Here is a 21,663-nt window from a genome sequence, read left to right as displayed (position 1 = left end):
TTTCCTTTAATGAATGATGTATTAGATTTTTGTATAGAATACTGCTTGGAGCAGTCAGGAGGGATCGGTGTCAGACATTACAGCAGGGTGTCCATAGCAGTGTGCCCGCTCTCCAGCCACTGCACTGGTCTGACTATGTCAACAACCAGTGTTTCCTCCAGTCAGTTTAGAATCCTGGAATATCCTGACTCAGAAGGGACTACAGGGTTCCAGTCCAAACTTGCCCAGACCCCCCAGCAATCCCACCCTGAGCATCCCTGAGAGCGGTGTCCAATCGCTCCTGGAGCTCTGGCAGCCTTGGGGCCGGGACCATTCCCTGGGGAGCCTGGGCAGTGCCCAGCACCCTCGGGGGGAAGAACCTTTCCCTGAGCTCCATGCCAAGCCCTGACACAGCTCCAGCCCTTCCTGGGCTCCTGTCCCTGTCCCAGAGCAGAGCTCAGCCCCTGCCCCTCTGCCTCCCCTCGGGAGGAGCTGCAGCCCCCGAGGAGTCTCCCCTCAGTCTCCTCTGTTCCAGCTGAACGAGCCAAGTGCCCTCAGCTGCTCCCCAGACCTTCCCCAGCTCCGTGTCCCTCCTTTGGACACTCTGCAACAGCTTTGGGTCCTTCTGACCTTGTGGTGCCCAAGGTGCCCCCAGCACTGGAGGTGAGGCTGCCCCAGTGCAGAGCAGAGTGGGACAATCCCTCCCTGGTTCTGGTGCCCCCCAGGACACGGTGACCCTTTGGGCTGCCAGCAGTGACTCAGATCCAACTTGCCACCGACCAGGACCCCCAGGTCCCTTCTCACAGTGCTGCTCTCCAGCCTCTCATTCCCAGCCTGTCCCTGCACCCAGGGCTGCCCCATCCCACGGCAAGAACCAGCACTGGCCATCGTTAAACATCACATTGTTAGGTATTACTTATTATCTTTTTTTTTTTTTTTTTTTTTTAAGTCAGGACTCACTCGTTTCTAACAAGCAGCAGGAGATTGAGGGAGGATGCGAGACGAGTCATGGATGGGAGGAAAGCCCACACCCCCACAATGGGCTGCAAATTGTCCTGACGGCCCAAACTGGAAACAATTTCCAAGCGCCAGGTGTGACTGTAGGTGCTGGGTTACATTTGCTTCGCTTAAAAAGGTTTAAAATCCATGAGGGTGGAGGTAGAGTCTTTAATTCGATCAATGCTGAGCTTTGCCCTGAAGGCATTCCAGCTCCCCAGGGATGTGATAGTTTATGTTTTCTCCTCTGGGCTCACAGGTAAGAAATATCTTGGTCTGCCACTGCTATTATTTCCTGCAATCTTGCACAAAAGACATTAAAATCTTCCAATTCCCACTATTGATCAAACCCACTGTATTTTCCATAAATGCACTTCCCTGTTTTGTTTTTTTAATGAAAACACCCCAAATCTCACAATACAGCTCAACTGATACTTTTGTAACCAAAAATTTGTACTGACATGGAGTTCTGAAGTGCAAAAGGGAAACGAAGCACGGTGAAACCTTCAGTTGTATTTTTTAGGAATGAACTGGCAGAGCTGGGAGCAAGTGGAGCTGTGGGTTTGGATATGGAAAAGCATCCCTGAAATGTCGTCTGGACCTGGAGCTGAGGGTATCAGGAGGTAGAAAATCAGTTTTCACTGGCAGCTGGCACTGGTTTGTGGAAGGGAAACATTTACTCTCTCCTAGGACTGCGTGAAATGTTTGGGTAGAAATGAACTCTTGAGCTGAAGGGAAAATATTCCAGCGTTCCTCTGGGAACACTGCCAAGGTGAGGTATTTGCAGGTATAACCACCAGCTGAAAGTGGATGCAGCTGCCAGAGACTCTGAGTTGCCCCCAAATGAGCAGATAAAAATTAACCAAAATCAACAACCAAAGTTGTTGTCAGGCATGGAAGGAAGCAGCAGGATATCCTGACAAAAACTCTTGATTTCACTCTGCAGGCATCCCTGGTTTGAAGCTTCCTACTCTGCATTCCCTGAGCCAATTGAGGAGTTTATTACAGACCAGGACTGGCCACGGAATTCCCAATCCAGGAGCCCCAGCAGAGGCTCTTCCACCAGGAGAGACCAACAAGGGCTGTTGCAGACTCACAGTGCTGAGGTGGCTGCAGTAAAAAAATCCTGTTACATCTCCACTTGCACATTCCACGAGGGAAGTGAAGTGGGGGTACCACAAGGACAAACACTTGGAAAAGGCAGGCAGGAATGCAAAGTCTCCCTTTTCTTAAGGGCTGTTTCAAAGTTACATCATCAACCCCCAGCTTGTTTGATCCCTGTAAACCCAAAGTTACCTCTGTGCCCTCTGCAGGTTTGGAAGGGGAAGCTTTTTCCCCCTCTGTCTTTCCCCCTGACAGAAAAAAAAAATTGTTCTTTTAATTTTGTTCCTCTAACATATGTGGTATTCATAGCTCATTATGAAAACAATTAACTGTTAGAAGAGAGGCAATGCTAGGATATTAAAAATTAGAAAGATCACCCATGCCACTTGAACAGTAATTATTTGAAATTTAACAGAGACTTGCCCAAGAATGCAGGAAGTATTTTCAAGAGTGTTTCTTGCTCTTGTAGCAAGAAAAATATAGCAATTAAAACAGTTATACACTAATCCTAGGGTTAATTAGCAATAAATCCATCACTGGAAACGCTGCACAAGAACAAGGAACTGAACAATCCCCAAACAAATCCAAGGTCTGTACATTCCTTGCAGTGCTGCCTGTGCACACAGCTGGGATTTTAAATATGTTTTTCTTCTTTCAGTATCCCATCTCACCTGCTGGGCACACCTCTACCACTGGGGCTGTGTGAAGGTGACTGTCACACTGATTGGCAGCTTGGGGACCTCAGGCACCTCAGACAGATGGACACCACAACCCCTAGCTTCAGGCTTCCCAAAGAACTCCAAGCCATGGGAACAGGTCACTCACCCATGGGAACAAGGAAAAACCAGGGAATTTCTGAAGCAGCAGGTTACACCCATCCTGTCCAGGCGTGTTACACAGGTAAAGTAAGAGCAGGGACTGAGCTGGCCAGACCTGAGGTTACAATCCCGCTGCTGTGCAAGGACAGGCTGACAGAATATCCACTTTTCAAGCACAATTTGGTTGGCTATGGATCAGTATGAACGCTCACATATGGCAGAGGGCTGCTCTTGTCAAAGCTACGCTCTCAGTATCCTGAGGTTCAGGTGAGGCTTTGGCCTCCTGCAGATCAGTCAGGAGCATGGCTGGAGCAGGGAGGGACAGCCTGAGGAATCAGCACTGGTATCCCATTATTCCATAGCTTCTGTTCTATCAGATCCCAGGGAAGCTGCCCCAAGGCTGCCAGAGCTCCAGGAGCGTTCAGACACCCCTCTCAGGGTGGGATTGTTGGGGGGTCTGTGCAGGGCCAGGGGCTGCATTCGAGGGTCCCTCTGAGTCCCTTCTCACTCAGGATATTCCAGGATTCTGTGATTGCATCTTACTGGACATAGCAGAGCAGCAAAGGCAGTTTTAGTGTGTGAAAATGATATTCTTTGTCCCTAATTAATTAACAGTGATGCTGCTGAAGCAACACTAAGAAATTTTACTGTTAATTAAGTAATTCAAGTGTCCTGCATAGTGCCACTGTTCAGGCAGGTTTTCCAAGAGTTTTCCATAGAAACATCCCAGAGGGTGACACAGCCCTGACAGTGACACACAGACAGCACAGCTACTACAACTGGGATTTTCCCCTAAAGAGATTCAAACCTTGCATTACAGCCAAACATTCTAGTAAGTGAAATTGGGCACTAAGCAGAGAGAAAACAGTGACCCTGTTGTCACACAGAGGAAGTTTGTTTGTAAATTCTGGTCTTTGTGAAAAGGGATGAACTTTTCCCCCCATGAGTCTGAGTCATCTGTGGCTGAGACCAGAGCAAAATAATCCTCTATCTTCCTTTTTTGAACAGCTACAAACTCTCATCTAAAGAGTTGTGGTAGGGGTTTTCTAACAGCTAGGAACTCTCACCTAAGGGTTTGTGTTTGGGGGTTGTTTCATCACTGATTTAAGTTCACAAATAAACAGATCTATGAATTGAGGATACAGATACCTTTTCTACTGAAACCCCAAATTAAGATCTGAGCAGCTCTCTGAACCCCTGGTTTTCATCCTGGTACAAAGAAAGACAGCCAGGATTTGAGGCCAGCCTTCCTCAAACCCCTAGATGAAGTCAGAGAAGCTTTAAAAACAGACCATTTAAGGGGTCCATGAACTGATGTCAAAAACCCCAAATCCTCTCTTTAAACTACATTTCAGGAATCTGTTACCATGAAACTCTGCAATATGGGCTATGAAAAATTAACTGTATCCATGAGGCCATAATGACCCAGGAATGATGAGCCTAAAATCAACACATCCCTTAGAGTAGCTCAAGAGTTGTAATTGATATAAATAAATCATCAAACTCAGTATCCTAGCAGCCAGTGGCTGATTCCCAAGGAACCTGCACAAGGAAAGAGGCAAACGTGGCAGACCTGCCTTAGGACACACAGTCCAAGAAGCTGAAGACATAACACAGCGCCCAGAGCAGCTGTGCCTGCCCCTGGATCCCTGAAGTGTCCAAGCCAGGCTGGACAAGGCTTGGAGCAATCTGGGATAGTGCCAGGTATCCCAGTCCAAACCAGTCTGTGATTCCATGATTCTGTAACCCAAAACCAAACCAGGAGTCTGGTCTTAAGAATGTGGACTAAGAAGGTAACACACACAAATAAACCCAAAAACCCAAACACCCCAAAATCATTCACTTGGTTTATTTTGTACACCAGGTTTATAAATTACTCCCATCAAGGCAAGATGTGCTGGGAAAGTGCTCAGAGGAAGTGGTCAGTGAAGGTGAATTTGCTCACAGCTGTTCATGGGACAGACAGACAGATCACAGCCTGTTGCAGAACCTGTACTGGGCATTTCAGGGTCAGCCCAAGCAGGGTCTCAGCGGACGGATGCTCCGAACACTCTCCAGCAATAACAATCCTACAACAAACACAGAGCAGAGGTTAAGCACAGCTTCCTGCACAGTGCCATAGCAGCCAACAGCACAGATCTCAAAAGCCTCCAGTATCCAGGCAGGAAGTTTCTAGTACAGGAGCTGATCTGGGTGCAGGTGTGCAGGTCTGGAGTCCCTTTGGAAGGGAGCACAGGCCACCACAGACACATCCCCTTTCTCTGCTCCTCTTTCCAGAGGACTGACACACCAAGTTCTTACTTCAAAATGGGAAACACAGACTGTTGGCTCAGGAACAGAGCTGTGTCCCTATTAGTGACAACTTTTAAGGAAGGAAAGTCCTTAGAAGGTAATTTAATTGCCCCTACATAACTTGAGAGCTTTTCCACTTGAAAACTTTTTCTATCTCCAGGTTGGACAGGGCTTGGAGCAGCCTCAGATAGTGGAAGGTGTCCCTGCCCATGGCAGGGAGTGGCACTGAATGGGCTTTAAGGACTCTTCCCACCCAAACCATTCTGTAAACATCACAATGACCCAAAATGACTCCAGCTCAGCTGACTTCCAAGACAAGTTTCATTCCTCTCTTGGTTACAGAAGGATCAGTGCAGTATCAGATTTGCAAACAGTAAATTGTTTAAATTGCAACAACTCTTGCTGAAAAAAAGACTTAAAAAGTACTGTTTGTGCTTTCCAAACTGAAAGTAGCTCACTTTCACTGATCAACGTTCAGATGTAACTGTTGTTCTGACCAGAAGAGGCAAACACTTAGGTGCACAGTTTTCTCCGGAGTCAGAATTTCCCCATTACCATCCTTTAATGAATGGAAAAATCTTCCTGACCCCCCCTCTATCTACAGCAAGGAGTAAAGAAATCTGAAGCCTGCCTAGGAGAAAGAATATGCAGTTACAGCCCCAATAGAGGATTGTCTAGTTGCTGCTCCAGCTTTAGGAATGGTCAGACTTTCAGAACATTCAGCACAGCACTTCTGATATGCATTTAAAGAAGGAAAATAACCAAAACCTTGAGAAATCAAATCTTCAAAGGAATTTGTGGAATACAATAACCAGCTCTGAAAATTCAATTTACTTTTAATACCAGTTATAAAGGGCAGAAAGGAGCCTGAATTTGCATAGTCACAAAAGTAGTCCTGAGCTTGTAGCCCTTCTGCTCAGGAACAGAAGTAAACAGATACGTCAAAAGTTCCAAATTAGCTTGATGTGACCTTTTAAGAACCACATTGTGCTGTGGAAAACCTACTGCTTGCAAAATAATCACTTGAAAAACATATTCTAATGAATATTTCATCTTTCTGGTGCTCTGTGAAGCTCGATTTAAGAAAAAAATTTAACAAAATATGATTGTGCCCCAGGCAAAGAGGAACATCCAGTGTTACACCAACACAGGGTTATCGTGTTCAAGTATTCCAGGCCAGGCTCTCCTGGACACAGCTTGGAGCAATCTGGGATAGTGGAAGTTGTCCCTGCCCATGGCAAGGAGTGAGCAGGATGAGCTTTAAGGTCCTTCCAACCCAAACCCGTCTGGGATTCTGTGATATTATAATTCTACTGATTAAGCCAAGAGATGCACAAACAAAACTCACCATTAGAGGGAAGCTCAGTCTTCAGTTTTGAACTTGCCGCCGATGTAGGGAACATACTGCAAGACCAGCTTCCAGTCAGTGGCCCAGATCACACCGACACCAGCCACACCACCCCATGTCACAAGGGTGGGGGTCCTAAAGAAGAGACACACACCTAGGTAAACAACAAATTACCACTGTGAAAGGCCTGGCAGATGCTCATGGCTGAAGTACTTGAGAAAATCACTTCAATCAGGAAAAAAGCTTAGAATTCCAGAATATCCTGAGCTGGGAGGGACCCTCAGGGATCATCAGAGCAGCCCCTGGCCCTGCCCAGACCCCCCAACAATCCCACCCTGAGCATCCCTGAGAGTGGTATCCAAACGCTCCTGGAGCTCTGGCAGCCTTGGGGCCGGGACCATTCCCTGGGGAGCCTGGGCAGTGCCCAGCACCCTCGCGGGGAAGAACCTTTCCCTGAGCTCCATGCCAAGCCCTGACACAGCTCCAGCCCTTCCTGGGCTCCTGTCCCTGTCCCAGAGCAGAGCTCAGCCCCTGCCCCTCTGCCTCCCCTCGGGAGGAGCTGCAGCCCCCGAGGAGTCTCCCCTCAGTCTCCTCTGCTCCAGCTGAACGAGCCAAGTGCCCTCAGCTGCTCCCCAGACCTTCCCCAGCTCCGTGTCCCTCCTTTGGACACTCTGCAACAGCTTTGGGTCCTTCTGATCTTGTGGTGACCAAACTGGACTCATAAATACTGAAACAACCTCACAGACACGGAACATCATTAGTCCTCAGGGCAGCCTACATATTTGACAAGAAAAAGGTCATAGTCTTTTACTTAAAAAGACAACCAGGCAGCAAGGAGAAGTCACACTGCCATACACTGCTGCAGCCCCACCCCCTCGGTTCTACCCCCCACCATCCCCCCGAAAAAAACTTCGTTTTCCCTCCCACAGCCCTGCAAAGGGCACCCACGGGGACTGCTATATTTATATATGTGAAATACAGACTGCGCCGGGTGGGCCGCAAGCCCTTTCCCTCCCCGGCCCCTCAGCCCCGGCCTTGCGCTGCTCCGCACCCCGGGACCGGCCCCAGCGACCCTCACAGAGCGCGGACGGAACGGGGAGGCCCCGGCACCGCTTCGGGAAGGGGTCGGGCCGCCCTTCAGGCTCCCACAGTGTGCGGCCGTGCCCGGAGGGCAGCGCGGAGCCCCGGGCCGGGCGGACAGGGCCGGGCGGGGCGAGTAGAGCCCGAGTCGGAGCGGACAGACAGCCCCGGGTCGGGGTGGGCAGGCCCAGCCAGCCGCAGCCCCAGGGCCAGGCGGGCAGCCCGGTCCCTCCTCACCAGGTCTGCAGCAGTTGCGCGTAGCGCGGCCCCAGCAGTTGGCTCAACATGGCGACGGCACCGCCTCAAAGTGACCCCGAGCGCCGGCGCGGCCGTGGCGGCGGGGCCGCTCCGAGCACGCGCGGGGCTGCGGCGGGGCGGGGCTGGCACCGGGGCGGGCCCGCGGGGGTGAGGGGGGAGGCCGTGCCTGTGGGGAGCGGGCTCAGGGGGACGGGCTGTGCTGGCGAGCAGCCCTGATGAGACTCGGGCCTTGATGGGATATGAGCCCTGAGAGGACGGACTTGTCTCTGTGCTGGAGGGGGGGACGCGAGTCCTGAGGGGACACGGGCCGAGGGGACCAGCTGTTCCCACACCGGAGAGGGGACACGAGCCCTGAAGGGATGGGCTGTCCCTGTGCTGGGGAGGGACAAGTGCTCTGCCACCAGCCCTGAGGGGACATGGGCCGAGGACGGGCTGTCCCCACACCGGAGAGAGCACAGCAGTGGGGGAACAGGCACTGCACTGCAGAGGGGACATGAGCCTTGTAGGGACAGGATGTCCCCAGGCTGGAGACGGGACGCGAGCCCTGAGGGTGGCAGCGCTCCCGCACTGAGCTGAGACTGCTGCTCGGCCTCTTGTGCTGCAGGGAAGGGCCCCCTTCCCAAAGCGCTTTCCCCAGCGCCCATCCGTGCCTCCCCAACCCTTCCTGTCATGGCCACTCAGTGTCCCCCAAGAGGAGAGCGAGTTTCCAGACAGGTATTTCAGGAGAGGGTCATAAAATAACCATAAATTCCATAAAGTTCCCAGGCTCTGCTCAGAGCCTGCTCAGCCTACTATGAACATGCAAGAGGAACACTGGAACAGATATCCCAGAGAAGCTGTGGCTGCCCCTGGATCCCTGGCAGTGTCCAAGGTCAGGCTGGACCAGGCTTGGAGCAGCCTGGGATAGTGAAGGGGTCTCTGCCCATGGAATGAGCTTTAGGATCCCTTAGAACCCAAACCATTCCATGATTCTGTGCTTGTCTGGCAGTGTGAACATGCCATTTGCCCACAAGATCTGGTAGTCTCATCCCAGCTCATCTCCAGGGAGGGAGTGCTGGCAGGAAGCTCACTTGGTGGCCACTGCTCAGATCTTGGGAAGCTGTATGCTCTCAGCAACTCCTCTGTGCTGCTCCTTGCTCCTGTCCTCGATGGCTCTCCCAGCCCAAGCCTGCTCTGGACACCAGCACTTGCCTGCTTTCTGCTCCACCCTGTGCATTTGTTGAGCATCCATCTTCCAGGCTGCTCCCAAGCCCACACTTCTCCCTTGTCTGGATCTGAGTTGTGAACCGCTGGCACAGGCTGCCCAGGGCAGTGGTGGAATCACCATCCCTGGTGAAGCATTCAAAAAATGTGTGGATGTGGCTCATGAGGACATTTTTAGTGGTGAACATGGCAGTGCTGCCAGGTTAATGGTTGGACTGGGTGATCTTCAAAGTCTTTCCCCATCTAATAATTCTGTGATTTTATGATGGAGTTTAAGGGACTGTCATTCCATGCACCCAGAGCAGCCTGGGGAGGGCAGAGGTGCCCCACTGCTGAGAGAAGGCACCCGAGGCTAAGGGAGGTGGTCCAGGGGAAGCTGTCCCTGCTTGTGGCAGGGAGTGGAACAAGATGGGCTTTATGGTCCTTTCCAACCCAAATCAATCTGTAATTCTGTGAAAGTCTGGGGACACGGGAGCCCAAAGGGCAGGAGGATGCAGCCAGGTGGGGATTGGGTTCTGTTCCCAGGGAACAAGGGACAGGATGAGAGGAAACGGCCTCAAGTTGTGCTAGAAAAGGTTTAGGTTGGATATTAGGACAAATTTCTTCCCAAAGAGGGTTGTCAGGTACTGGAACAGGCTGCTCAGGGCAGAAGGGTAAAGTCAGCATCCCTGGAAGTGTTCAAACAATGGATGTGGTGCTTGGGGCATGGGTTAGTGGAGAGCTGACAGTTGGACTTGATGATCTTAAAGGTCTTTTTCAACCTTAACGATGCTGATTTGATGAATTTCTCTCATCACCAGCCTGTGCTGGGCTCCTGGGATGGGCTGGGGGCATTTAACTGGATTTCCCACTTGTGGGTGCTCCCCAGGGGCAGAGGCAAGGAAACAACAGTGATGCAGGGGGCAGGATCCACACCCAGATCAAGTGTCTGAAAACCTGTCTGCTGTTTTCTTTAGTTTTTTGTTTTTTAGTACAAGGCAAAGCCTTTATTCCAGCTTTTCATTCCTAGGGATACAACATCTGAAGGACACAAATGGGGATAAAAAAAGTAATATTGTTATAAAATGTCACATTTATTGCTACATTACTGTTATATACAGGACAGTTCTCAAAATCTACTTTAAAAAAGTTAGGATTATTTAAAAATTCCAAATAATCCAGCCAGCTGTTTTGACACTTGTATAAAATTATTTAAAAAAATGAAAACAATTCATATCTTGAGGCACTCAGAAACACAATTTCATCCCCCAATTGTGATTCATTTCAAAGAGCAACGCATTTCCCACCCCCAAATACTTTATTTTTTTTTTTTTTTTGCTGGGTTAGGCATATATATATATATATTTACTATATATATAGTTCAAAACTATAATGTGTATCTGATTTAAGAACAAGGATTTCAGCCACTTAAGTACATCTGGATTTACAGGTAGGCAGCATAAACATCAAAAGCAAGGACCATTTTTTATTTTAAAGGCCAAAAACCAAAAACAACCCAAAACTTTCTACAGGGTTAAAAATAAACAACTTCCGCAGGCATCTTCCATCTGCTCTCCCACCCCCAATCCTACAAAAATATAAAGAACATCCCAGGAATGCTTTGTTTCCCCAGAGAGCAAGAGCCCTGGGCACCCAGCAGGTCATTCCCACCGTGGGGTTGGGATCCTCCCTGTCCTGCCTCACCAGGCGCCTCTTTCCCCTCTCCTGGCACGTGAGCAGTGCCTGGTGCGTGGCTTCCCACGGCTCCTTCCCTCGAGTGGCTCCACGTTACAAGGTTTGCTCAAAAGCTGCTGGGTTTGAGTCATTTGGGAAGACGTGGCCCTGGGAAGGGGGACCTGCGGTGTCCTGGAGCTCCAGCCCGCCACAGCCCGGGGATGCAGGGCACGGGGATGCTCTGGCAAAAGGCCTCGGTAGCAGCACACCCCGGCTGGAAGCAGCACACCCCGGCTGGAAGCAGAAATCCTCTGCAATCCCGAGCTGGTGCTGCAGCTGAGATGTCCCAGGGTGTGTTACAGCCTCGCCCTCCACCACGGCATGGGCTGGGCTGGGCCAGGATGGGAATGGAGAGCCCTGAGGAGCAGCAGGGGTACAAAACCAGGGGAACAGAGATACCAGTGTGGAGACCCATGAGAGGACTGCCCTTGGCCCTGAGCTGGCTGAAGATAGACACACAAGGTTTGGCAGAAGGTGACGTGGAGCCTGCACCACCCTCCTAACCAGAGCCCACCTCCCCGTGGGAGTCCTGCAGGCCAAGGCACAGCAGTGCTGGCTCCCCAGAAGGGCTGAATTGTCCTGGAAATCAAAGTACAGAGCACCAGGTCCCCTGACACCTGCTCCAGGGCAGGGAGAGGCAGCTGTGCTGTGGGACACTGGCAGCACCCACCCCCAAATCCTCCTGCCTGCAGCCCAGTCAATGGGCACTGGGAGGAAGGGGAACACCCCTCAGGCTTGGAGTGGCTGAAGGAAGAGCAGCCCCAGCCGAGCCTGAGGCTCGGGTGTTAGAACAGGGCAGTCTGGGCAGCACAAGGTGGAACAGAGCTTCTCCTCTCAGGGGGCTGGGGGATGAAGGATGCTGGCAGTGCCCACCAGCATCAAGCTGAAGGCACAGGAGAGTGAAGGGTGTGTGGAGGAGCCCCAGGAGCAGGCCTTGCCCCCTCCAGTTCAGTGCTCAGTGTGGCTGGATGTTCCCACAGACTCACCTGCCCCCTCCCAGCTCCAGGGCACAAGTCTCAAATGCTTCTGGAGCTGCCAGGAATGAATCCGGACCCTGGGGGCAGCAGGGAGCAGGAACTCAGGAGCAATCATGGACAAGAGCAGAGAGAATGGGCTAGGCTGGGATCTGCAGAGTCCTGGGACAGGGGAGAGGGATAAGATTTGCATAGGATTTTTAACAGGGCAAAGACCTTGTGCAAGCTCAGGGTACTAAAAACAGGCCTTGCTATTGCTGGTGTTGAGCAGGAATGCGGGAGTCAAGTGGCCAGGGCTTGCTCTGGGTTAGCCAGCACTGCAGGTGGGGGCTGAAGCTTGTCCTGGCCCAGCTCCATCCCCAGCTTTGCTCCACCTCCCAAAGCTCAGGGATGGAAATGGAGCAGGCCCAGGCTCCCCACTATAGCACAGCAGGGCCTGCAAGAGGAACTTGGGTTCCACAGGCCCCAAAGTTGGCAGCAAAGCTTAGGGGGTGCAGGAGACTGGGGGTTTCCAAAGCCTCCTGTTTCTCCAGCTCCCACAACTGGAACCACCCAGCAAGGGCCCAAAGGCTCTGCTGGATTCAGTGGGGGCACTGGTGAGACACAAAGGACCTTGGAGAGCAGTTTCTGCACTGACTCTGGAATTGCAGCCTCCTGAGGAAATGACAGCTTGATTCCATCTTTCCTGCCAACACACCTCTATGGGATAGCTGGGACAGCAGGGGAGCAGAGAGCCCCAAGATGCTGGCTGGGGCTGTGAGTAGGGGGTCATGGGCAGGGGTGAATGCCAAACAGCTGGAATTCTGCTCCCTGGGGCTGAGAGCAGGAGCTGCCTCTACTGCCTGAGCACCAACCCATGGGAAGCTGCAGCTGCTTTGAAAAAGGAGAAAAAAAAATCTGCAATTTTACTGTTCATAGACTGGATTCCAGCTACTCCCCAGTATTGTGGCATGCACAGCTCGTGAGCAGGGAGGCAGGGGCTGGCTGAGTGGGGCAAGAGAGGCCCCTGGGCTGGGGACACAAGAAATGTCCCATGGCAGTGTCCCAGTTCTGCTGCTTCACTGGGATGCAGCCTGGGGAAAGAGGAACAAGAAACTGCACAGAAGGGAAGGCAGCCCCATCTGATGAAGGAAGCTTTGGGGGGGCTCAGTGGCCTCAGAGGAGGGCACGTGTCCCCAGGAGCGGCCACGCAAGCAAAGGCTGAGAGAGGAAGGAGAAAATGGAATAAATGGCACTGTACAGCATGTCACCCACGTGTGACACCTGTCCTGGCAGCACCACTGCTGTGGGGACATGCAGACAGGCAGAGGAGCAGGTCTGGGGATCTGTAAGATCCCAAGTGGAATGGAGAAGAGCTGTAGGCTGGGGAGGGTGCAGAGCTGGCCCTCACTCACCACAACACCTAAAGACAAAAGTTTCATTGCTACAGGGTGACATTTCAGGGCTGGGCTGGTGGTATTTTGGGGACAGCACCTGGCAGTGATTGTTTTTAGAAAAGCCACTTCCCCTGGCTGGTTGCAGGCACCATGTTCACACTGAACAAGACATAAGAATTTTTTCTTGCTGCTCTTCTCAATTGTTCCCTGAGCACCTGGAAAGCAGAGATGCCACATTGGGCTGGCACACAAAGCTGTCACCCTGTGCCATCGAGGCAGCTTCAGGGAGACCACTGACCCCCCCTTACATTGTGCTTTTGAAATGATCTTTCCAAACCCTGGCTCTGAGGGCCTGTGCTCAAGGACCTTCACCCAAGCCTTGCCACAGAAGGAAGTTGGCTGGATTTGCTGTCAGAGTAACCACTTAAACCACCTAAATGCAGCTGAAAAAGCCCCATTTTTGTTGCAATGCCTGGGGATTCAGGCACTGTGAGAAAGGCTCTGGCTTACTGGGATTCCTCCCTGGCTGCAGGACTCAGAGGAGATGAAGAAGTTCAGCAAATTTGTGAACAACTCATAAATCTTCTCAGATTTCCAATTTTGTTGAATTTATGGAATTTTCTTGATTAGTCTATTTAAGTCCAATTGTCCATGACTGCCACCTCCAATTTGTGGGGCAAAATCAAAGGGTTTGTGAACCACTTTTAAGTATTTTTTAATAGGGTTTCAAGCTTTCCAGGGCTGGGACACTGCTCCATCTCTCCTGGGACAGGGGCGCTGAGCCAGCCAAACCCCTGAGCAGTGGGTACTTTGCAGCCCCAGCACTGTCCCACCAATGGAGCAGGAATTCTCATGGAGGAAACAAAAAGCAGTGCTGAGCCCTCCAATTTGCACTCTAAAGCATGAATGGGAGTCAAGGTTGTCACACATGGAGGAAAACCTCATCCATTTCTCTGCCCACTGCTTCAGCAGCCAGAAGAACCCAAGAGAGGGAAGCATAACCTGACGAGCTGATGAGGCTAAAATGTGTCTGTTGACACAGGCAAGAAGAACCTGGGTTACTGGAACCACTGAGCTTTCCTGGCCTTCCCAGGGACAGAGCTGGGGCTGCTGAGGTTTCACCATACAGAAGGAATGGTGGGAGCAGCAAGCTGGGGAATGCCAGGAGCACCAAAAAGCTTCAGAGTGATGGCTGGATGTTGGGGAGCCCCAGGGCAGGGCCAGGAGCAGCAGGGACAGTCCCAGCCTGCCCTGGCACTTGGAGTGGCTCAGCTTGGAGCTGCCACAGGGGCTGAAGCCACAGTGCCCAGGTGTGGGTGGGAGATAAGCACTTGTAGCAGGGTTTGCCAAAGCACAGAGCACAGCCATGAGCATGGAGGAGCACCAGGCTATGCCAAAGCCTGGGGTTGCTGGGAAGTACCACAGGACCTAATCCTGTTTGCCAGTCCTTCCCTTTCCCTGTGCCAAAGCAACAGAGCTTCCCCAGGAGCCCAGGCTGGAGCAGCACAGGGGAGAGATGGACCCTGCAGGGGAAAGGGGTTACAGCACCACATCCCCCCAGACCAGCACCCACGTCCCATACACCATCCTTCCTGACTGGGGGCTCTGCAGAGCTGGGAAGAACCAGGCACAAAATGTTTCAGAAGAGGAAGGAGAAGGAAGAAACAAGAGTAAATTCCTGGTGGATGTTTTTCTATGGCCATCACCAGACCAGCTGCTGCAGCTCAGCACTGCCCAGCACCTCTTTGCTCCACACACCTCCGCGGCACCCAGAGGGGCTGCCAAGGATCCTTCTCCTGCTGAGCACTCCAGAGTGGTCTGGAGTGACTGGGAATCCCTTGGAGTGAAGGGTTGGCTGGCCCAGGTTGGCTGCTGGAGCACACGGTACAGGACAGGCACTCCTGCTGCCCTCCTTCCCAGTGCTAAGAGAGGAGCCCACGTGCAGGTGATGGTGCCCGCTCAAAGCCCTTGGCACAGTGCTGAGCTCAGTTTGCCTCCAAGGATGCCTGGGAGATGTGACAGCAGGTGACAGCAGGCAGTGAAGCCACCCCTCTCTCCGAGCCAGCACTTGGCATTTCCGATGGCAGCAGCTCCACTGCAGGAGGGGATCCTGCTGCTGGTCATGGCTTTGCCGAGGCTGGAGTGAGCCAGGTCCCTGCTCCCTTCCTGCTCCAGCATCCTCAGGTCTGCTGCTGCCCGGCTTCCTGGCCTTGTATCCACTGCTGCTGCTGTGCTCTGGCTGCCTCTGCCTCTTGCCTGTGCTCCAGCTTTGTTCAGTTGGTCTTTGTTCAGTGCTGCTCCTGGAAGTGCCTCCATAGCTCTGGGAAGAGGCGCTCCTCTCGTGCATCCCTTGCTGCTCTGCTCACCTGGAAGCACCTCAGTCCCTTGGTTCTCCTCCACCCGGGGCTGCTCTCTCTCAGCAGCTTGTCCTCCCCTCGGGATCTCCGGGAACAAAGCAAACCTTGCGAGTCACCTCAGTCACCCACCGCCGGGGGGAGCGGGAGCACTGCTGCCACTTGCTTTGCTGTTCAACTTCCTTTTCCCAAATCAGAAGTGGCCGAAGCAAAGAGATGGTGAATTCAGCACATGAGTTTGTTTGTTTTTTGTCATGGAAGGTACAAGCCAGGCAAGGAAGAACATTCCCTCACTGTGGCTACATTCGCTTTTAGTGGCTTTCTGAGCCGAATCTGAGAATTCCTCTCTTTATATCCAGTCTCTCTTAATACAATTTTAATATTCTGGTTGATCCTAAAGATGCAACGTTAACTATAGAAACAGCAGCAGAAAAGCGGAGGGTACAAGACATGTTTTTATACAAAAAAAAAATTTTTCGTTGCTTACAAAACATATGCAAAAGAAGCTAAAAAAAACCAAAAGGCATTGCTATTTGTTCTACATAAAAAATCTCATAACTAATGTTCTTTTTTTTTAAAAAAGAAATATCAAGCTTAGGCACAATTTTGCTGCTGGCTGCTTGTGAACAAGCCAAGAGAACACGCCACCCCCTCCTAACTGAGTGATATGTATTGACTGTTCTGCACTTTATACTTAAGGCAATTTTTTGTTTCCGTTTTGTTTCTGACAAAGTGTTTTTTTTTTCCCACCCCTTACGTCACACCAGGATCCGTCTGCATGTGTCAGTATGAGCAGTACTACAGTTTGTGGTTCAACAGGGTTGCAGGTCACGCCAAGGGTTTTCTTCCTACAGATCTCCATACCCAGAGGAACAAAAAGATCTAAAAAAAAAAAAAAAAAAAAAAATCTGAAGTGATAGGAACCCAAATGAGAATAAAACTGTGCTCCTTGCACAGACCCCAAGGCTCCTGCTGCAGCTTGTCCCGGCAGGGCTGGGCAGGGCTGCAGCTGAGCTTTGCCTTTGTTCTGGTCAGGCCATCCCCAGGCACCCACTGGGGCAGGGGACACCAAGGGACTGTGTCCTCTCCATGCACTCTACGGAATTAGCTCCTGACCTGCCACTCCTGGATCTGCTCAATCCCCCCACCATCTCTGCACTGCTCAGATGCTCCTAGGTTCCCTTAAAAATGGGAACAGCCCATCAGAGTCTGTGCCTGCCAGCACTTTACCAGGGGATTTTCACCTTCTCTGACTCGCTTGGAATTTCTGGGACCTGCCCATTCCCTCTCACAAGGAAAAGGAAGTACTCATTCCCAGTAGCTAAATGGGGCAGGACTGGGAGGTGCAGACAGAGCTGAGCCCACTCAGAGAGCTCCAAACCCCCCATCCCAGCTATGGGGCTGCACTCTACTGTGGGCCAGAGGCTTTGGGTGTCCACAGGGCACATGACACACAGACAGAATCATGGAATGGGTTGAGACCTTAAAGTTCATCTTATTTCACCCCCTGCCATGGGCAGGGACACCTCCCACTACCTCAGATTGCTCCAAGCCCTTCCAACCTGGCCTTGGACACTTCAGGGATGGGGCTGCTCTGGGCACCCTGTGCCAGGCCTTGCAGGTCATTGATCTCAGGGAAACAAAGCAGGACCATGGCTGGTGCTGAGGGAGTGGGGCTGACCAGACAGAGCAGAGCAGGGCATGGGCACAGGGCTGGACCCACACTGGGATCAAAGGTGGGAACAGTACCTTTACATGTGTCCAACAGGGTTGTGACCATCTCCTAGACCAGGATGTGAAGCTGACAGTGTCATCTGGGGGTCTCCTACCACTCCGGACACTTTCTCCTCTTCCCGACGCTTCAAGCAGGCCGCTTTTGGGTTCAGATTGCGCTCTGTGCCCAAAACAGCAAGGGAGAGGAGCAACCTCAGTCTGGGCACAGCATCACCCCTGGTAGCAGCATCCCAGAGGGACAGCGGGGACAGTGCCAGGCAGGCCCATGGGAGGAGATGAGCTCTGTGCAGGCCCTGCAGGAATCTGCCAGGCCCCTGCTCAAGCAGAACCCCAGGCCCAGCTGCACCCCCACTTAAACATGGAATCATGGAATGGTTTGGGTTGGAAGGAATGTTAAAGCCCATCTTGTTCCAACCCCCTGCCATGGGCAGGGACACCTTCCACTATCCCAGGCTGCTCCAAGCCCTGTCCAACCTGGCCTTGGACACTGCCAGGGATCCAGGGGCAGCCACAGCTGTGCCAGGGCATGTCCATGTGCTTGTTACTGGAATCCCCAAGTGCCTCAGCCAACACTCAAAGTTGTGGACTGAATTTTCCAAAGCTGCTTAATGGGATCCAGGTGCCAAATCATATTAAGCATGAGCAGAGAGAGAGAGGAGCCTCAAATCCACCCCAGGCCGGGGCTGGGGAGAGCTCAGCACCCAGAGGTGCTGCTGGCGCTGCAAACACACACCTCACACCAAAAGCAGGAGTCAGGACAGAGAAGCACGAGCATGCAGAGACAGGGGAAGAGACAGGCCCCAAAATGCACCTGCCAGTGGTACCATACCTCGTACTTGCTGCTCCAGGCCCAGAATGACCTGCACCGCTTGCTGTAGGATGATCAGTTTGGTCTGTGCTTTGTCCGTTTTTAAGTGCATCTGGCACATGCGTCCCAGTTCTTTAAAGGCCTCGTTAATGTCCCGCACACGCACCCTTTCCCTGGCGTTATTGGCCATTCTCCTCTCCCGGTCCCTCAGATCTTTGTCCTCCAGTGACAAGGCCTCGTCTGTACTGCTGGGTTCATAGCACCACAGGGGTTAGTCAGGGGGTGCCACCGAGGTGGGGCTCTATGTTGCCGTGCTGGAAGTGCTCCGGGTGTCCACTGGAAATGGCCCAAACAGCCTCGCTTTGCAAAGCATATTCCTCTGGGTGCTTCCCAGAGCAGCCCAGGCTGTGCCACCTCTGTGAGCCCAGGGAAGGTGCTGCCAGCACAGGGCCAGGTTGAAGGGGTGACTGGGGACAAGGGTGGGTATTGATGCAGCATCACCCACCAACACCTTCTACCCTCTGCAAAATTTTATTTTCAACTGAAAACTCAAAGACTGGGAGAGGGTCTCTGCCAAAAACATCAGGTTTGTCCCCCAAGGAGAGATTTTGGCAGGAAGCAAATCCTTCTTTGTAAGATTTCCTTCCCAAATTCCACCTGCAGCTCCCAGTGCTGGTGTTTGGAGCAGTGGTGCTGCAGCAGCAGGAACAGCCTGGCCTGGGCAGCGTTGGGAGCAGGAGCCAGGGCTGCTCTGAGGATCAGACTCGGATGCAGACACTGAATCCCGATCTTTCCACATAGCCAAAAGCCCACCAGAAGGGGTGACTTTCTTTTCCAGGCACAGTCAGAAGCTCTGGGAGAGCCCCCACTGCTGAGAGCACCCAGGGATGCCTGACACATGCAGGGATGGGGGGAAGCAAAGTTGTGCTGGCAGCATCTTGAACCGTGGCCTTGCCCAACCCCTCAAAAGCCCCAATTTAAGCCCAGACGACTTTCTCCCCCAGAGCAAAACTTCTTGCAGGAAGACACCTGTCTGAGGAGGGTCCTTGGGTGAGACCTGACACTGGGACAGCCTGTGGCCTTGGGCTCCTGGGGAGCAAGGTGGGGATAAGCCTTTAGCAAAGAGGGGCCGCAGAGTCAGAGCCTTCCTGGAGAGCCTCCGGACAGTGTACGGCCATGTGAAGGGGAGCAGGGGCTCCCCTGGCAAGCACTGCCTGTGTGGGACAGAGGGCTGCCCACTGCCCCTGCTGCACCCTCTCCTTGCTGCCTGGTCCCTGTCTGTGTCCCCTCGTCACTGCCCCAGCTGCACTCTCCACACGCCCAGCACAGGCTGGGGGACAGGGCCATCCTGGCACCTGTGCCCTCCACACAGGATCCCAGATCCTTCCTCCAACATGGGTTGGTGCCTGCAGGTCCTTGCTGGTGGCTAGTCCTGGCTGGTGGCTCCCCCAGCAGGGACAAGGCTTGCATGTCACACCAGGGCAGGACAGAGCTGTGTCCCCACTACTGGCAGCTTGCACTGGGTGAGGATGGGATGCTTTGGCTGCCTTGTGCCCCTGGGGGTCACCAACCAGCCTAAAACTCCTCATCTCCTCCTTTCCCTTCCTGTAGCTGCTGTGGCAGTGGGAGGATCCTGGCAGCCCCCCTGGGCACGCAGGGACCTGATGGTCCCATGCCCGTGGCAGTGTTGCCAGAGAGGCAGTGAGGTGGCATTCTCTCCTGGAAAGCAGCACAAACCCATGAAAAGGACACTGCCTGTCTGCACTAACTGCTGATGGAGCCTGCAAGGCTCAGCCACCTCCCTGGCTGCCTCCAGGAAGGGTTTAAAAAGGGACAAGCTTGGGAGACCAAAGTGAACATGGTGCCAACTCTGCCTAAGCTCTGCCCCACCCTCGGTCCTGCCTGGGATCCGCGAGCAGCAAGTACAAGGTAGAGTGGGACCACCGAGAGGTCACGGCTGGGGCATGTCTGTAGGAGATTGGAAAGAACAGAACCAAAAAATAAAAACTCAAAATTAAAAAAAAAAAACAAAAGGAAGGGGAAATTAAAAAAGAAGACAGGAAAAAATATACATGTTATGAAAGGCAAAAAATTACAAACTGAAGAGAGGCACAAAGGACTCCAACATCAAGGCACAGCAAGGCCAGCAGAGAGGAGCACAGGCAGGCACAGCCCCCGACGCGTGTTACGACAGCTCTGCAGAGAGAAAGGGTTATCCTGCCCCAGCACCCACGCTGCAGGGGGAGCAGGAGCGGGAGCAGGAGCAGGGGCAGGAGCAGAGCATGCACTGCAGGGTGCAGGACAAAGCAGCCATGTCCTGGGAGCAGGACAGCCAGCCCTCGCTTCCCTCCCTGGGACGCTGCACACACACCATGGTGCACACGAGCGTGGAAGGGACAGAAGGTGCCCTGAGGGTGTCCTGGTGAGGGGCAGAGCCTGCAGGTGCCTGCTGACAGCGCCAGGCTCAGAAGGCACAGCACTCCCAGCCTGTGTCAGACACCAGCAAGTGCAGGCAGCGAGGGCTGCTCAGCTCAGGGCACCCCGCTGCCCTCGCACAGCTCCCGTGGTGCCAGGGCTTTTGCCAGGTGCCACACTGCGGAGACAGGAGCACAGAGTCCCATCAGGCACACAGAGGGGACAGGAATGGGCTCTGTGCTCACAGCAGCCCTTGGAGATGGCAGAGCTGGACCCCTCTGGGAGATTTTCTAGTGGTGTTTCTGTCACTTTGCTGGCCAAGCACTGAGCACTCTTGGCTGGAGGAAGCAGGATGGCACAGGTGTCCCCACAGGGACCAGCATGCAGCACACACGGTGGCAGCGGGGGACAAAGGAGGGTACAGCAGGGATGGATGCAAAAAAGGCAAAAAAAAAAAACAAAACAAAAAGGACATTGACGGCCTTGGGTTGGTCCCCAAGGCCACAGGGCAGAGAGACAGTGTGAGGCACCACAGCACGTCACAGGAGACAGACAGACAGACAGCCCCGTGCCGATCAGATACGTAAAATATCACCACTCCGGGACCCTCACTGACCTCTAACTTGTTGCTCCAGGTTCAGTATGACTGATACGGCCTGGTGTAGGATTAGCAGTTTGGTCTGCGGTTTTTCGCTGTTTAGGTGCAGTTGGCACATGCGTCCGAGCTCTTTAAAGGCCTCGTTGATGTCACGAACCCGCAGGCGCTCACGGGCATTATTGGCGACCCTCCTTTCTCTCTCTCTCTCGGCTTTTTGCTCTGGGGGAAGAAGATCGTCCTCCTCATCCTCATCTTGACTAATGGTTTAAAATAAGAACGAGACAGGGACATTCCTCGTGTGCACTCTCAGCACTGGTCAACTCACAGACAAGAAACACACGGTGACACACAGAGATGCCGAGCCCCCCATGTGCCCTGCCAGGACCTGCTGGCCTGTGCCACATGCAGGGGCTTCGGAGAGAAGCAGTGAAGGCTCTTCTTCTGCCTCTTTTTTGTTTTGTTTTGTTTTGTTTTTAAACAGTAAAGAAAGAAACCACAATGTGATTAAGGCCTGAGCTTGTTGCCAGGAAAGTGCAGGGTGGCCCAGGCAAGGTGAAGGCCAATACTGGAATCGCCAGCTGGAATTTGGGAAGATGCAGCCCTCTGCCCCCAG

At 52.8% G+C, this 21,663-nt stretch overlaps 2 protein-coding genes across 8 annotated transcripts in view; both read right to left on the bottom strand.

Moving 5' to 3' along the window:
* Nucleotides 1–4,730: 4,730 nt before the first annotated feature.
* On the bottom strand, nt 4,731–7,967 carry LOC117008545 (cytochrome b-c1 complex subunit 10). Its single transcript, XM_033082500.2, has 3 exons — nt 7,855–7,967; nt 6,538–6,672; nt 4,731–4,966 (listed from the first exon to the last, which is right to left on the bottom strand). The coding sequence occupies exons 1-2, from the start codon at nt 7,902–7,904 to the stop codon at nt 6,552–6,554; spliced, it is 171 nt and encodes a 56-aa protein (XP_032938391.1). The 5' UTR covers nt 7,905–7,967; the 3' UTR covers nt 4,731–4,966; nt 6,538–6,551.
* Nucleotides 7,968–10,130: 2,163 nt separating this feature from the next.
* Nucleotides 10,131–21,663, bottom strand: part of TCF3 (transcription factor 3) — an 83,410-nt gene continuing 71,877 nt past the window's right edge. For 4 of the 7 annotated variants that reach the window (XM_033082061.1, XM_033082064.1, XM_033082063.1 and 1 more), the window contains exons 18-20: nt 18,059–18,285; nt 17,245–17,389; nt 10,131–16,377 (exon numbers count right to left, since the gene is read on the bottom strand). In XM_033082061.1, coding sequence (XP_032937952.1) covers nt 17,247–17,389; nt 18,059–18,285 — 370 coding nt within the window. In that variant the 3' untranslated portion in view covers nt 10,131–16,377; nt 17,245–17,246. Of the gene's footprint in view, nt 16,378–17,244; nt 17,390–18,058; nt 18,286–21,068; nt 21,308–21,663 lie in introns of all 7 variants that reach the window. The other 3 variants (XM_033082062.1, XM_033082066.1, XM_033082065.1) reach the window with 2 other exon arrangements.

This window comes from Catharus ustulatus, chromosome 29 (assembly GCF_009819885.2).
Source record: "Catharus ustulatus isolate bCatUst1 chromosome 29, bCatUst1.pri.v2, whole genome shotgun sequence".
NCBI classification, from domain to species: Eukaryota; Metazoa; Chordata; class Aves; order Passeriformes; family Turdidae; genus Catharus; species Catharus ustulatus.
Note: the sequence above shows the minus strand (reverse complement) of the source record. Positions and strands in the feature narration are given on the sequence as shown.

Excerpts from the sequence above, each read along its gene's own strand:
- LOC117008545 (XM_033082500.2), bottom strand. The coding sequence starts at position 7,904 with ATGTTGAGCCAACTGCTGGGGCCGCGCTACGCGCAACTGCTGCAGACC. Across the intron at positions 6,673-7,854 it reads GCGCAACTGCTGCAGACCTG|GACCCCCACCCTTGTGACAT; the intron begins GTGAGGAGGGAC and ends TCTCTTCTTTAG.